The 13,068-nt window shown below is 37.7% G+C and overlaps 1 protein-coding gene and 1 long non-coding RNA gene across 4 annotated transcripts; one reads left to right on the top strand and one right to left on the bottom strand.

Moving 5' to 3' along the window:
* The first annotated feature begins 1,698 nt into the window (after nucleotides 1-1,698).
* On the top strand, nucleotides 1,699-10,942 carry LOC113310138 (DExH-box ATP-dependent RNA helicase DExH11-like). 3 transcript variants are annotated; one of them, XM_026558722.1, is made up of 23 exons: nucleotides 1,699-2,114; nucleotides 2,224-2,475; nucleotides 2,599-2,859; nucleotides 2,988-3,053; nucleotides 3,159-3,234; nucleotides 3,442-3,611; nucleotides 3,831-3,938; nucleotides 4,045-4,146; nucleotides 4,357-4,557; nucleotides 4,710-4,820; nucleotides 5,924-5,991; nucleotides 6,143-6,503; nucleotides 6,607-6,762; nucleotides 6,866-6,976; nucleotides 7,491-7,544; nucleotides 7,686-7,943; nucleotides 8,300-8,409; nucleotides 8,641-8,794; nucleotides 8,911-9,382; nucleotides 9,519-9,733; nucleotides 9,821-10,059; nucleotides 10,164-10,290; nucleotides 10,415-10,942. In XM_026558722.1, exons 1-23 carry the CDS (start codon nucleotides 1,986-1,988, stop codon nucleotides 10,625-10,627), a joined length of 4,014 nt encoding a protein of 1,337 aa, XP_026414507.1. In that variant the 5' UTR covers nucleotides 1,699-1,985; the 3' UTR covers nucleotides 10,628-10,942. The 3 variants fall into 3 exon arrangements, with proteins under 3 accessions (XP_026414507.1, XP_026414509.1, XP_026414508.1); XM_026558724.1 differs by having other exon boundaries at nucleotides 8,917-9,382; XM_026558723.1 differs by having other exon boundaries at nucleotides 3,445-3,611.
* Nucleotides 10,918-12,380, bottom strand: LOC113310139. The gene is made up of 4 exons (XR_003340946.1): nucleotides 12,020-12,380; nucleotides 11,765-11,847; nucleotides 11,618-11,647; nucleotides 10,918-11,410 (listed from the first exon to the last, which is right to left on the bottom strand). It is a non-coding gene; the product is annotated as an uncharacterized LOC113310139 (long non-coding RNA).
* Between the last annotated feature and the right edge of the window lie 688 nt (nucleotides 12,381-13,068).

Here is a 13,068-nt window from a genome sequence, read left to right on the forward strand (position 1 = left end):
AGGGTTTGAATGAGGTATTTCTGTTACTGGATCTTGTTGTTCTTCAACCCTTTTCCCTGTAAAGTTCTCCATGAACTTAACGAAATCACCCTTAGACAACAATGATTCTTTAATCTCTTTATTTTGCGCAGCGAGCTCATCGTATTTTGAAGAAAGATCTCCAATCTGTTTATCAAAATTTTCTGAAAGTTTTTGAAGATCTTCATTTAATTCTTTAACGGTGGGATGATTAGCTCCACCCATGGTGAGCATAGAACGACTCTGATGCCAATTGTTGTGTTTCTACAACAAATATCACAGAGAATCAGAGGGAATTAGAGAAATCCGGTCGAAACCAGCATGAGAGAGAAAAGAAGGACTAAATAGAGATTAACATTAAATGTGTCTTAAGCTTACAAAACGTGTTTTCCTACACATTTATTGGTTCACTCAATCTCTCAGATCGACAAAAACCTGACAGACACGCGTCCACATCTAGACGGTTAACAAAATGTAGCCCCTACTCTTACTAGAGCACCACAGACCCATTACGAAAGGCAGACCCCTTACACAACAACTTAGACATATGACATGAAGCTCCTGTTATTGTTCCATAAAAACCAGGTAATAAGATTCTTCGAGGCCGTTATTAATTTCCATTATGGAAGACACGCTCAAGTGGGTTCTGCCTAGAATGGATCTTGATTAAATGGTGATTGACGGTAACCATAGATTTGAGGATTTCTGGATGTGACTAAAATTGGGTTTCGTTCAAAGTACTCAACGAAGAAAAAATGGACAGCCGGTGATGGTGATGGAATTCGTTTGTCGGCTAAAATAGGTTTCTTTTGAAATTGAGTCGAAGCAATAGATGGAGCTGTTGATGCCTTGATGAACAAAAATTGGTGATGTTGCCGAGATTCATATGGTTCAGAATAGAAATTGATGTTATGGTTGCATTTGGGAAATAATTGATTTTGGAAATTAAGGTTTGCTGGTGTTTATTGAATTGGGTATAACCCATTTGCAGAACTGGTGCAGGGAAGATGGAGAAGGGTCTGTATGTTAACTGGAATTGGGAAAAGGATCTCTCAGTAACTGAAACCAATTTGCTAGCTGAGCCTCCCTTCCTTTGTTGTAAATTAGGGTTAGGGTTTTTAAGTAAAGGTTAGAAACGATCCCTTCATTATTGGAATATTTAATTTTGGTAAAGAAAACAATTAAAAGGGATTTAGCAGAGAAATTGATTGGATCAGCGGGAGTTGTTTCTTCAATTGAGTTTTTAGTTGAGTCCCTTATGAAGAAGGGAATGATCTTCCATGGATTTACTGAAGAAGATAAGGATATTTCGGGAAGTATGTGTGACACGTGTATACTTTTACCACGTGAACAATAATGGTGACTCGGCTAACTGAAAATTGGATGGAAAAATTAACGATGGGAAAAAACACTAATTTTAATCTTTTTGAGAAGGAAACGCTAATTAGGGAACTTGGAAGAGGAAGAAACGCAAAATAGGCGTGAAAATATAATCAATTTTTACTTTTGGAGAAATAACTGTTGGCAGCTAGACTTTGTCCGCTAACAGATTATCTTTGTTCCCCATGTTTTATAGAAACTACCGGCGATTTTTACGGCAACTGTTCATTTCTTGTTCGCCTAATATTTACCCATCCACTTGGCTTGGCCGATTAAAATTTTAGTTAGGTATAATTCCCATAGGCCCTGTAAGGCCGGCCTTAATATTTCACCAATTTCTACGCTAGGGCACACATTTTGGTTCAGACCGACTATTACCATACCAGAACCAAAATTTCGTGTGTTCAAAGCAAGCAACCGTTGGAATCAGCTTCATCTTCTTCACCGATTCTCCCCTACTCTGTCAAAGTCCCGCGAATTTATTTCTTGTTTAACTTCCAAAAATACAGAGAATTTGGCGCCACTGTAGTAGTACGAACAACAACGCAGAGCAGTAACAGCGAGCGAGAGTGGAAAAGTAGCTGCAAATGGATCGAATAGGAAACGAGTTCCCCTTCAGAATTGGATTAACTGGGCACAGTGGACATCTTAGACTCGAACCACTTCCTCCAGTTGAACGTTCTAACCCTATCAAATCTCTTCCCGATCTTATCCTTGTGAGTATCCTCAACTCTCTATTTACTCTACATTCTGATTTTTGTTGATTAAACCCTAATTTTTAAGAAGTAGCTAACAAAAACAGTAATTGGGGTTTATGTGTTTCAGCCACCAGCATTAGCACCACTAACACAAGAAAGTATAAACAAGTTTTTAGAAGACAAGTATTTGACACCAAAATTAGATTCCAAAGAGTTTGCGCCTGATAAGTGTGGAAGACAATGGGATTTTGATTGGTTTGATAAAGCGGAAATACCTTTAGAGCCGTCATTGCCACGGACTGTTATAGTTCCTAAATGGGAATTGCCGCATAAGCGTAAAAAGAACGAGAAAGGAATATGGATTCCAGAATCAGTGGAGGTACATTGTCTTACATTGTTGATATCATTATGCTTATTATTACAGTAGTTATTATTCGAATTGGATTTGTATGTGTTGCTTCTTTGATTTGACTTGGTGGCTTGCCATGCGTAATGTTTCTAGGTACCAATATTAGAAGTAATGGAAGGTGCTCAAGATTCCGGGGCTGCACCTCGTATGCCTGGTCCTGCGAAGGATTTTGTGCGGGGTAGTATCAGCAATCGTCCTTTTCGTCCAGGTGGTCTAAGTGAGTCTCAATCTTCTGGAAGAATACTTCCGGAGGGTGTTTCAAGTGGTGAGTGGTTGAGTGAAATTCTCAAAGGTGGTCCTGCACAGACTACTCCTCCCGGTTTTAAGCAGGGATTGGATCTCGGGGACCTCAAGGTATGATATTACGTTTGTTTTAAGAATATATTGATTCTATCATTTTATGTTTGTATACCTGCCAGAAGAATGATTCTTTTTTTGAGTTGGTGCTCGTGGTGCCATATCTTATTTTGTTTTTGTTGTAGGCTTATCCAAGCTCGTGGAAAGTCACGCATGAGAAAAGTTCGGTCAAAAACTCTGATGAAAATCTGGTTGGTACTACAGCTCTTATTACACGTGTGTTTCTATAAGGCTTTCTGTATTCCCCTTCTCTCAGAGGTGGATTTCATGTTCTTGAGCATTTATTTCATCTTCAGAGTAGGTTGTCTGTGAACTTCGATGACTTATTTAAGAAGGCTTGGGAAGATGATGTTGAGGAATCACATGAAGAAGGTATGTAATGCAAGATACTTTTGTGTCTGATGTTTAATTATTCAAGGGGCATAGGACTATATGGGTCTACAGAATTTGGAGTATCCAACTTTGCTTTTGAAGCCCCTTCATATCTATTTCTTATGCTGCAGCAGTAGGAATGAAAGACTCTGACTAACATAAGTTCCATGCTTTACTGATGTTTATTGATTTCTTAACATTTGTCAGAAGTTATAAGTTCTGCTCGAGAAATTTCAATTGAGGAGGAAGTTGATTCAAGCAATAGCGCACTTCTTACTGAATTTTCTGTCTTGGATGAGTTACTATCAGTTGATCCAGGAGGTTCAACATCTAGGTCAGATGAAAGTAATGGTAGTGGTGGAAATCAGCAGAAAGAGGTAATTGTCTGTTATCTTTGCACTATACCTTTGAGCTATTTTTGGTCAATAATTTACAAGAGTTACTATCAGCATACAGTAGCTACTTTCCATCAGTAAGCAAGTTTGGCATGTTATTTCACTTCTCTTCAGAAATTTGCTTCACATATTGGTTAAATATTTGAATCCTCCCTGCTACATTTAGCCTATGTTATGGTTTTGAAGTTATTTTATCTGCAGGCTTGGGCAGTCCAAGGAGGGAGCGAACACATTGCAGAGCGTTTCAGTGAACTTGTTCCTGACATGGCCATTGACTTTCCTTTTGAGTTGGATAAATTTCAAAAGGAGGTAACTGTTCATCGTACTTACATTGCAATATATGGTTGTATCGAATGAGAGTGAGTCTCTCTTGATCTGCCATGAAAGTAATTCATATTACATGGCAAATATGCAGGCCGTCTATTATCTTGAAAAGGGGGAGTCTGTTTTTGTAGCTGCTCACACATCCGCTGGAAAGACTGTTGTTGCGGAGTATGCATTTGCTTTGGCATCAAAAGTATGATTTTATTTTGACTCATTTTTAATTCGCAGGGTCACATTAGACACTAACAAAACTGTGTGTGCACCATTATTTTCCGGTTCTTTATTTTTTTCTGTTCCCTTATGATAATTGTGTCTGTAGATTACTGCAATTGTCTCATGTTCGCGTTCATCTGTGTACATTCTATGATGGTTGAGTACATATGTATTTTGTTTTTTGGTGTAGCATTGCACGCGAGCTGTGTATACTGCTCCAATTAAAACTATCAGTAACCAGAAGTACAGGGATTTCAGTGGAAAATTTGATGTTGGCCTTCTCACTGGGGATGTAAGCATCAGGCCAGAGGCATCTTGTTTAATCATGACTACTGAAATCTTAAGGTCAATGCTTTACAGAGGTGCTGACATTATCCGAGATATTGAATGGGTTTGTCTTGTCTACTCCACTGTGATTTTTTTGCTAAATAAGACACCAGAACACTCCCACTCCCACCAACCTGTTTACTTTTCCAGATTCTCGATTCCATGCAGAAGGGTACGTGATATAGTTTTCTTTTTGCTGTATATTTGGAAAAATAGGTTATATTTGATGAAGTGCACTATGTCAACGACGTTGAAAGAGGTGTTGTGTGGGAAGAAGTTATTATCATGCTTCCAAAGCATGTCAATATTGTTCTTCTATCAGCAACGGTATGTAGTACTTGGCTTGTTAACTACAATTATATTTTAAGAATATGTCGTTTGACATGGTTGAATTAAATAGTCAGTGGATTGGCCAATATTTTGAATGATCAGAACCTTTATGTTCAGCTTATAGTACCCATTGTGGATTCATAATTATCTAATTGTCTCAAATATGTTTTAGTTGAGCAATGAGAGTTGTGGATTTTAACAGTAAGTTTTTCATCAAATACACTGAAGTTGGTACAATGGGTAAATGCTATCAGATTTTTCGGAGAGATTGACATGACTCATGAGCTTGGCAACTTATAGATCATTTTTAGGGAATACTTGATAATTCTAGTACGTTTTGAACGGGCATATTTAGCGGGCATAAATAACAGGTTTTCAGGCTGGTATCGGGCCTGACAACAAAAATATAGGCAAAACCCGTGTCCGCCGAATAAACTTATTTAGGCCAGGCTAGGCTGGACCATGAGGGGTTTTGGTTCATTACGTAGTTTTCTTCATTGTACATTGGGTTTACGATATTGTAGATGGTCTGATTGAGGTCTCCAGAGAACACCAGCCATGGAGATAAATATGATGTTGTTTTTTTTTTTTTGGAATTATCTCTCTATTTGTTTTAGAAACTGAACGAAAATGCTTATAATCTGATCCATGAAGACGATTTGCTATCAACCTTACAATGTCTTACTTTCGGCCTCTGGCAGAACAGGGTGGCCTAGACTTTTCGGACACTTTTTACACCCACAAAGCACCCTTCTCTGCCCGCATACAAATATCTTTGAGTTGCCATGAACTTCCTAACTAATCTTTCTGTCCAAAATTTACTTGATGGAAAATTCTCTATGGTAGAATATAAAAGGAAACTTCACTGTACATCTGTATTTTTCAAAGGTGCTTAGTCATGGTGCTTAGATTATTAAAGATCCATTCTTGGAGAGTTGATTCACAGGAACTCTCAAGAAATATTCCTCTTATCTAAACCTTCTATTCCTCTAAAGACATGCACAAAATGAAAATGGCTTGGGATAGTGGTGATAGTTCCTTTTGTGTTTTATGGTCCCATTGAGATACTGACTTATCAGTTTGAACATTTAATAATCTAGGTGCCAAACACTGTAGAGTTTGCTGACTGGATTGGTCGTACAAAGCAAAAGAAAATCCGTGTTACTGGGTAAGTAGTTGGGGAAGTACTGAAACAATTTTTTTTGTTCATTTATCTACTTGCCTCAGTTATTTACGGGGTCTGTGTACTTGTTCATTTTATTCGTATCTTTTATGCCACCTTAGCTCTTTCTTTTGGGTTTTCTCGTGTATGGTTACAGAACAACAAAAAGGCCCGTTCCTTTAGAGCACTGCCTATTCTACTCTGGGGAACTCTATAGCATATGCGAGAATGAGATTTTTCAACCCCTGGGATTAAAAGCTGCTAAAGATGTTTACAATAAGAAAAATTCAAGTAAAGCTCTAGGTGGTGCTGGAGCATATTCTGGGTCTCAAGCATCTCAGGGTGGTTCCCAAGTTCGGCAACAACGTGAAAACGCCAATCGTGGTAAACCACAGAAGCACCCTGACAAAAATGCTGGGACTGGTGGGACAAGCCAAAACAATTGGGGAGCAAGGAGATCAGAAGCTTCTTTGTGGCTGTTGCTTATTAACAAGCTCTTGAAGAAGTCCCTTTTACCTGTAAGGAACATAATCATCAGAATCCCATCCAGCAATATTCGTCTTAGTTAAGCCATTTAAATATTTAATTCTTGTTTACATCTACCTTTCTTTTTGACTTCAGGTGGTTCTTTTTTGCTTTTCAAAGAACCGTTGTGATAAATCAGCTGATAATTTGACTTCAACTGATCTTACAAATAGTTCAGAAAAGAGTGAAATTCGTGTTTTCTGTGACAAAGCCTTTTCACGCCTAAAGGGATCTGACCGGAACCTTCCACAGGTCTTCTAAATTTCTGATTACACCTCCTTACTTTTATTCCCTTTTTACTTATCCTGTCTCGCCAAATTTAATGTCAGATATTCATATGCCATACTTTTTGTAGGTAGTCAGAGTCCAAAGCCTTTTGCGTAGAGGGATTGGTGTTCATCATGCTGGTCTGCTTCCTATTGTTAAAGAGGTCGTGGAGATGCTCTTTTGTCGTGGTGTTATAAAGGTAATTCTTGTTTTGAAATATCTGCCGATGCCTTTTTTTGAAGTAGTTTATATTTCATCTCTAGATTCTCTACCATAAACTCTAGAAGACCTAGGGGCTTCAAAAAATCGAGCTTTACAATGCCTACGGATTACAGTGCAATGAAGAAAAAAGTTCCACGATAATCATCGAAAATCTTTGAAATACTTCACCCGTCGTTTATATCTGTAAACAGCTTAGATTCTTAGATATCTTTCTGCCACTAACCTGGAAGGGAAAATGTCAAGATGCCCGTTGTTTACGATTGCCTCCTACAGCCATGCCCCTTCTTTAACAATCCGTAGTTGGTAGTAATATTCTCAGGAGTTTGAATACATACAATTTGAGTACATTTAAAAAAATATATAAATAGTTGAGCCCGCGTATCTTAAGTACTAGTGCTGCAGTTTCTTCAAGTATTTTGTAGTCGAGTAATGAATTTGTTACCTATAACTAGTTATCGCTTGTTTAATACCTGTTTGTGTTTGTGATGTAGGTTCTGTTTTCCACTGAGACATTTGCCATGGGTGTTAATGCTCCAGCTAGGACGGTAGGTCTTCTCTTTTCTTGAAACACTTGTATGGTTAGGAATAATCTTAACAATATATTTCTTTTTAATCAGTACCTTCTGTATATGTTTCTACCTTTATGGGTTTGCATGGCTGCTAAGTTTTAGAACTGCTATGTTCAGGTTGTTTTTGATACTCTGAGAAAGTTTGATGGGAAAGAGTTCAGACAGTTGCTTCCTGGTGAATACACTCAAATGGCTGGCCGGGCAGGTAGGAGAGGACTGGATACGATTGGCACGGTTGTAGTTATGTGTCGTGATGAAATCCCTGAGGAGAGGGATTTGAAACATGTTATTGTAGGAAGCGCCACAAGGCTTGAATCTCAATTTCGATTGACTTACACTATGATATTGCATCTACTTCGTGTTGAAGAGTTGAGGGTAATTTTCAACGCCTAGCATGACTTATTTATTTTCTTCTCTATATACTTGTAGGCAATTGATTCAATCGCTAACCTTGAAAATAGTAGAATTCACTCGTAAACAGTTACCGGAGAGTAGTGGGATAGGTTGCATGGTTTATAATTGATTACTCGTGGGTTTCATAGGGTGTTCTAAGTAATTATGTATAAACTTCTTACTTTCAGAAACAAATTTATACATGTGTTATTATATGTTGTGAGGGATGTAATATTGCCTGTCTGAGATCCATTAACAGAATTGTCTGAATCTAAGACTCAAACAGTTCAACTTATCTTAATGCAAAATATCAATCTTAGCAAGTACCGTTGTAACAGGTAGAGGACATGCTGAAGAGAAGCTTCGCCGAATTTCATGCTCAAAAGAAACTTCCAGAACAGCAACAACTTCTCATGCGAAAGCTTGCTCAGATTGCAAAAACTGTCGAGTACACTTTCCCCCTCATGATTATCATCATATTTTAGAGTTGCCAATTCAATTTCTAAGAACTGAGAGTTTACTGCAATCTCAACTGAGAGTTCTTGAGCAATGATTTTGATCTTTAAGCCGATAAGGCTTTAGTCAAAATTCAGCTTATCTTGTTACTTCAGCTCTAATTGGGAACACTTTATTTTGGACTGTAGTATAAGATCTGACTTTGAGGTTTTGGTTGTGTCAGATGTATAAAGGGTGAACCTGCAATTGAGGAATACTATGAGATGCTCTTGGAAGCTGACCAGCAAAGAAAATTTGTGTTAGAGACACTCATGCAATCCACTACTGCCCAAGGCTATCTTACACCGGGAAGAGTGGTGGTCGTCAATTTACAATCAGTGAGTGCTTGTTTTAATTATTTCTCAATATACATTAATAAGATATCTTGTAGCCATTCTAATGTTTAACCACATTAGCTAGGTACCATGTTTACTGAGTTTTTATCCTTTGCCAGTCACAGGCCCAAGATCACCTTCTTGGAGTCGTCCTAAAAGTACTCTCCGATGTAAATAAACAATACATTGTTTTGGTTCTGAGACCTGATCGGCCAGTATCAACTCACGCTCCTTCAGCTAGTGATAAATTACAACAAAAATTAAATGATAATCTGCCGCAAGGTTATTTTATTGCTCCTAAAAAGCAGCGTGGTCGAGATGATGAGTACTTCTCAGTTGGGAAGTCTCGGAAGGGAAAGGGGACCATCAATATAGAATTACCACGCCTTAGTAGTGCAGCTGGAATGAGTTATGAAGTTTTAAAAATCGACCACAAAGAGTTCTTAAGCATTTGCAACTGCAAAATTAAGATTGATCAAGTTGGGCTTCTTGAAGATGACAGTAATGCAGCATACTCAAAAACTGTTCAACAACTTTCTGAGACAAAAACCAGTGGAAACAAATATCCTCAAGCCTTAGATCCCATAAAAGGTATGGTCCTGCACCACATAATGTGGGTGAATAACCATGCTTAATTCGATTTGACACCCTTTTGTTTTCAGTCTATGTACCTCCTACAGTTATATGCTCAAGCAGATAATCCTCTCTGGTGATTGTTTTTTCCTAGATTTGAAGCTGAAAGACGTGAAGTCTGTTGAAGCATACCATGCATGGAATAGACTATTGTTAAATATGTCTATGAACAAGTGCCACGGATGTTCAAAATTTGAAGAGCACCTTGCTATAGTAAAAGAGTCACACAGGCAGAAGGTGGAAGTTAACAACCTAAAGTTTCAACTGTCAGATGAAGCACTCCAGCAGATGCCAGACTTTCAGGGCAGGGTAATGTTTTCGTGATGATATCCTAGAGAGGATGATGACATAACTTTCATGAGTTCATTCATTAACATCAAGGCTTTTCGTTTGCAGATTGATGTGCTGAAGAAGGTCGGTTGTATTGATGCTGACCTTGTTGTTCAGATTAAGGGCCGTGTAGCATGTGAGATGAATTCTGGCGAAGAGTTGATATCTACTGAGTGTTTGTTTGAGAACCAGCTAGATGAACTGGAACCAGAAGAAGCTGTGGCCCTTATGTCTGCACTTGTATTTCAACAAAAGAACACTTCTGAGCCGTCTCTTACTCCCAAGTTGGCGGAGGCAAAGAATAGGTCATTTCTTCGACGTTTTATCTTCTTATACACTATATGCTCAGAGGATCATATATCAGTCTTGATTTATCCTTGTCACTGAATCTTCAATTCATATGTTTTAGATTGTATGACACGGCAATCAGACTTGGGGAGCTACAAGCGCATTTTAATCTACCAATAAGTGCCGAGGAATATGCACGAGATAATCTCAAGTTCGGTCTTGTTGAAGTGGTGTACGAGTGGGCAAAGGTTCATATGCTTATTTTGCACTAAAATTATTGCTGTTTATTTATCTAACACCCTATTATACCGGTAACTTGTTAAACAGCTTAATGTATCCTATATTCACCTAGGTTTATTCATTTTGTGCCAGGGTACACCTTTTGCAGATATCTGTGAGCTTACAGATGTTCCTGAAGGCCTGATTGTTAGAACCATTGTCCGTCTGGATGAGACATGTCGTGAATTCAAAAATGCAGCATCAATCATGGGCAATTCAGCACTTTACAAGAAAATGGAAACAGCTTCGAACGCAATCAAGCGTGATATTGTTTTCGCAGCTAGTCTTTACGTCACTGGAGTTTAATGTGATAAAAGACTTCCCCCAATATCATGCAAAGATTAGTGGAATGATTTTGAGCTGTGACTTGCAACTAGAAATAGTCCGCGAACCAGGTGTTGTTCAGTTATCATCTTTCCATATAGAAAGTTGCATCCTATAACCCAGCATGCATCATTATCTTAACAGTCTTTTTAAATTTCTGTAAAAAGGTGTCACTGAAATTCAATAAGATCCATTGAAACTGGTGTATTCAACTTAATTGGCATTTGTTAATCAAAATGTAAAATGTACTATTTGGTATTAAACTTGCAAGATTAAGTCAAATTCATTTGTTCTCTTCTTAGAGCTAGCACTATGGAGAGGGATATCCCTTCCCTATTTGATATATTTTTTTACCTATTTGATATATTTTTTTACCTATTTGATATATTTTTTTCACTCTAAATCTTTTTTTTACCTAAATAAATATTTTTTCATGAAAAAAAAAATACGCGTACTGAATACTCGTTTGGCACTATTCGTACGCGTTTCATGTAGGGAAGGGATGAGAAGGCACGAACTGCCTGTCCCTCTCCATCCCTTCCTTACACTTGAGGATGGGGAAGGGATGGAGTGTACCATGGTGCTTGCTCCTGGAATCTCAAACACATTGCTTCGGTTTCAAAAGAAAATCAAACAAGAGATGGAAGGCTGCCACGACAAGGTTCCACTACTTTTCAGTTCACGCTCTCGGACTTTGTTCAAAATTGCCACACTACCACATGTCATCCTTTCGCCCATCCTCTCGATTCTCCCTCGTAATATCCTCTGGAAGTTTCACAGAATAATACACCAAGGAACAAAGAAAATGAATGAGAACAAAAACTGAATCCAGCTGAGCTGGATAATTGGGTTTAATGTTCAACATAGAAAGTCCTAAACCAAACCCACACACTGGGAATCTATTTGCCACTCTAGATACTGACTGATAAACCATGACCAATTCACTGAAATGAAAAGAAGCTCAATACGTACTATTTTGTTTGTTCTTATCTTTCAAATTTTCTGCAAATACCAAAAGAATAAATTTGTATGAAAAAAGAAAAATAAAGAAGTGTATATAATCAGGCAAGCAGGACTGTGAACCCTAAACAAACTATCAGAAGCGCAAGGAACATTCACCAGCTGTTTCTTCAGCAGTTGCCCTAATCTTCTTTCCTTCCAATCCAGAAACGTTTGGAACGTCTAGTGATTCCCATCTCCTCCTGAAAAGCCAATCCATTCGAATCAGCAAAATACTATAATAAACCACAGAAGAAACTAATAAATCATTAAAAATCAAGATAGAACCCTAAATCAAAATTCAATCCAACCTTTAGAATCAGTAAATCATATAGAAAACAACCTCAAAACTGAATCATAAGATCAAACCCTTACTTTTTATCAAGAGATCGAGACAAGTAACTCCGTTGGCTAATTAAATGGAAGGATCCCGTACAGATTTTCCGGCTTCGAGGACAACTTGAGAAAACACAAAATTTCCTGACAATTTGGCGCGTTGGGCTTTTTACTTGGCGGTCATTAAGCGACTCGTTCGCCTAGAACGCCTTTTACAACACAGCGCTTGAGGTTAACAAGCACAGATCGGATAGAAAATCATGAAGATAGCAGCGACAAGCCAAATTAATAAAACCTTGTCACGCAAAATTGGATTTTGTCTAAAACAAGAGCAGCAGCAATATTGGATTTGATCACCTCTCCTGTACAAGTGCAAAGAAAGAAGAAGCCCGTTAAAGCAATAAACACAGCAGCAATATTGAATTATATACTTCCCCAGTTCCACTTTAGATGACATTCTAGGAGTTTTCACGTGCATTAAAAAATGGAGAGATGAAGATTTTCCGACTAACGGTAAGAAAAGTTCTTAAATATTAATTGTTATTAGTGCATTTTAAAATAAACTTATACTTCCAAGACAAGGTGTTATGGTATTATTGGTAGTTTTGTGGGAATATACGAAAACTTTCAAGTATTGTGGAACAAGAAAATAACCATAAAACATTATCTAAAATGGAATGGAGGGAGTATATATACTAGCGTACGGCACGGGTTTTAGGTTTTTTTTACTACTCCATCCGTCCAACTTTACTTGCCAAAATTGTGTTTTTTTTTAACAAATTTGTACCAAAAAATTGGTATATTTCCTATTAAAATTTTCTAATTATCAAGAAAGAAATAAAAACTATGATATGAAAATTAGTATATTGAACAAACAATTTGAAAGATCGATGATGTATGTGGAAATAATTTGAATTTCTTTCAAGTTTTTGCAAAATCCAAATTAAGCAAGTAAACTTGGACGGAGGGAGTACTATTTGACACGACTTTGTTAATTCGTTAGATTATATTCTCTCTTTTTTCTTTTTTTAGAAGCATTAACTCGATCGTTACATGTGAGAACCTTTTCCTTTTTACGTAACACACAG

The sequence above is a fragment of the Papaver somniferum genome, chromosome 9, assembly GCF_003573695.1.
Source record: "Papaver somniferum cultivar HN1 chromosome 9, ASM357369v1, whole genome shotgun sequence".
Taxonomy (NCBI): Eukaryota; Viridiplantae; Streptophyta; class Magnoliopsida; order Ranunculales; family Papaveraceae; genus Papaver; species Papaver somniferum.

Excerpts from the sequence above, each read along its gene's own strand:
- LOC113310138 (XM_026558722.1), top strand. The coding sequence starts at position 1,986 with ATGGATCGAATAGGAAACGAGTTCCCCTTCAGAATTGGATTAACTGGG. Across the intron at positions 3,235-3,441 it reads TGAGGAATCACATGAAGAAG|AAGTTATAAGTTCTGCTCGA; the intron begins GTATGTAATGCA and ends AACATTTGTCAG. Across the intron at positions 3,939-4,044 it reads TGGATAAATTTCAAAAGGAG|GCCGTCTATTATCTTGAAAA; the intron begins GTAACTGTTCAT and ends GCAAATATGCAG.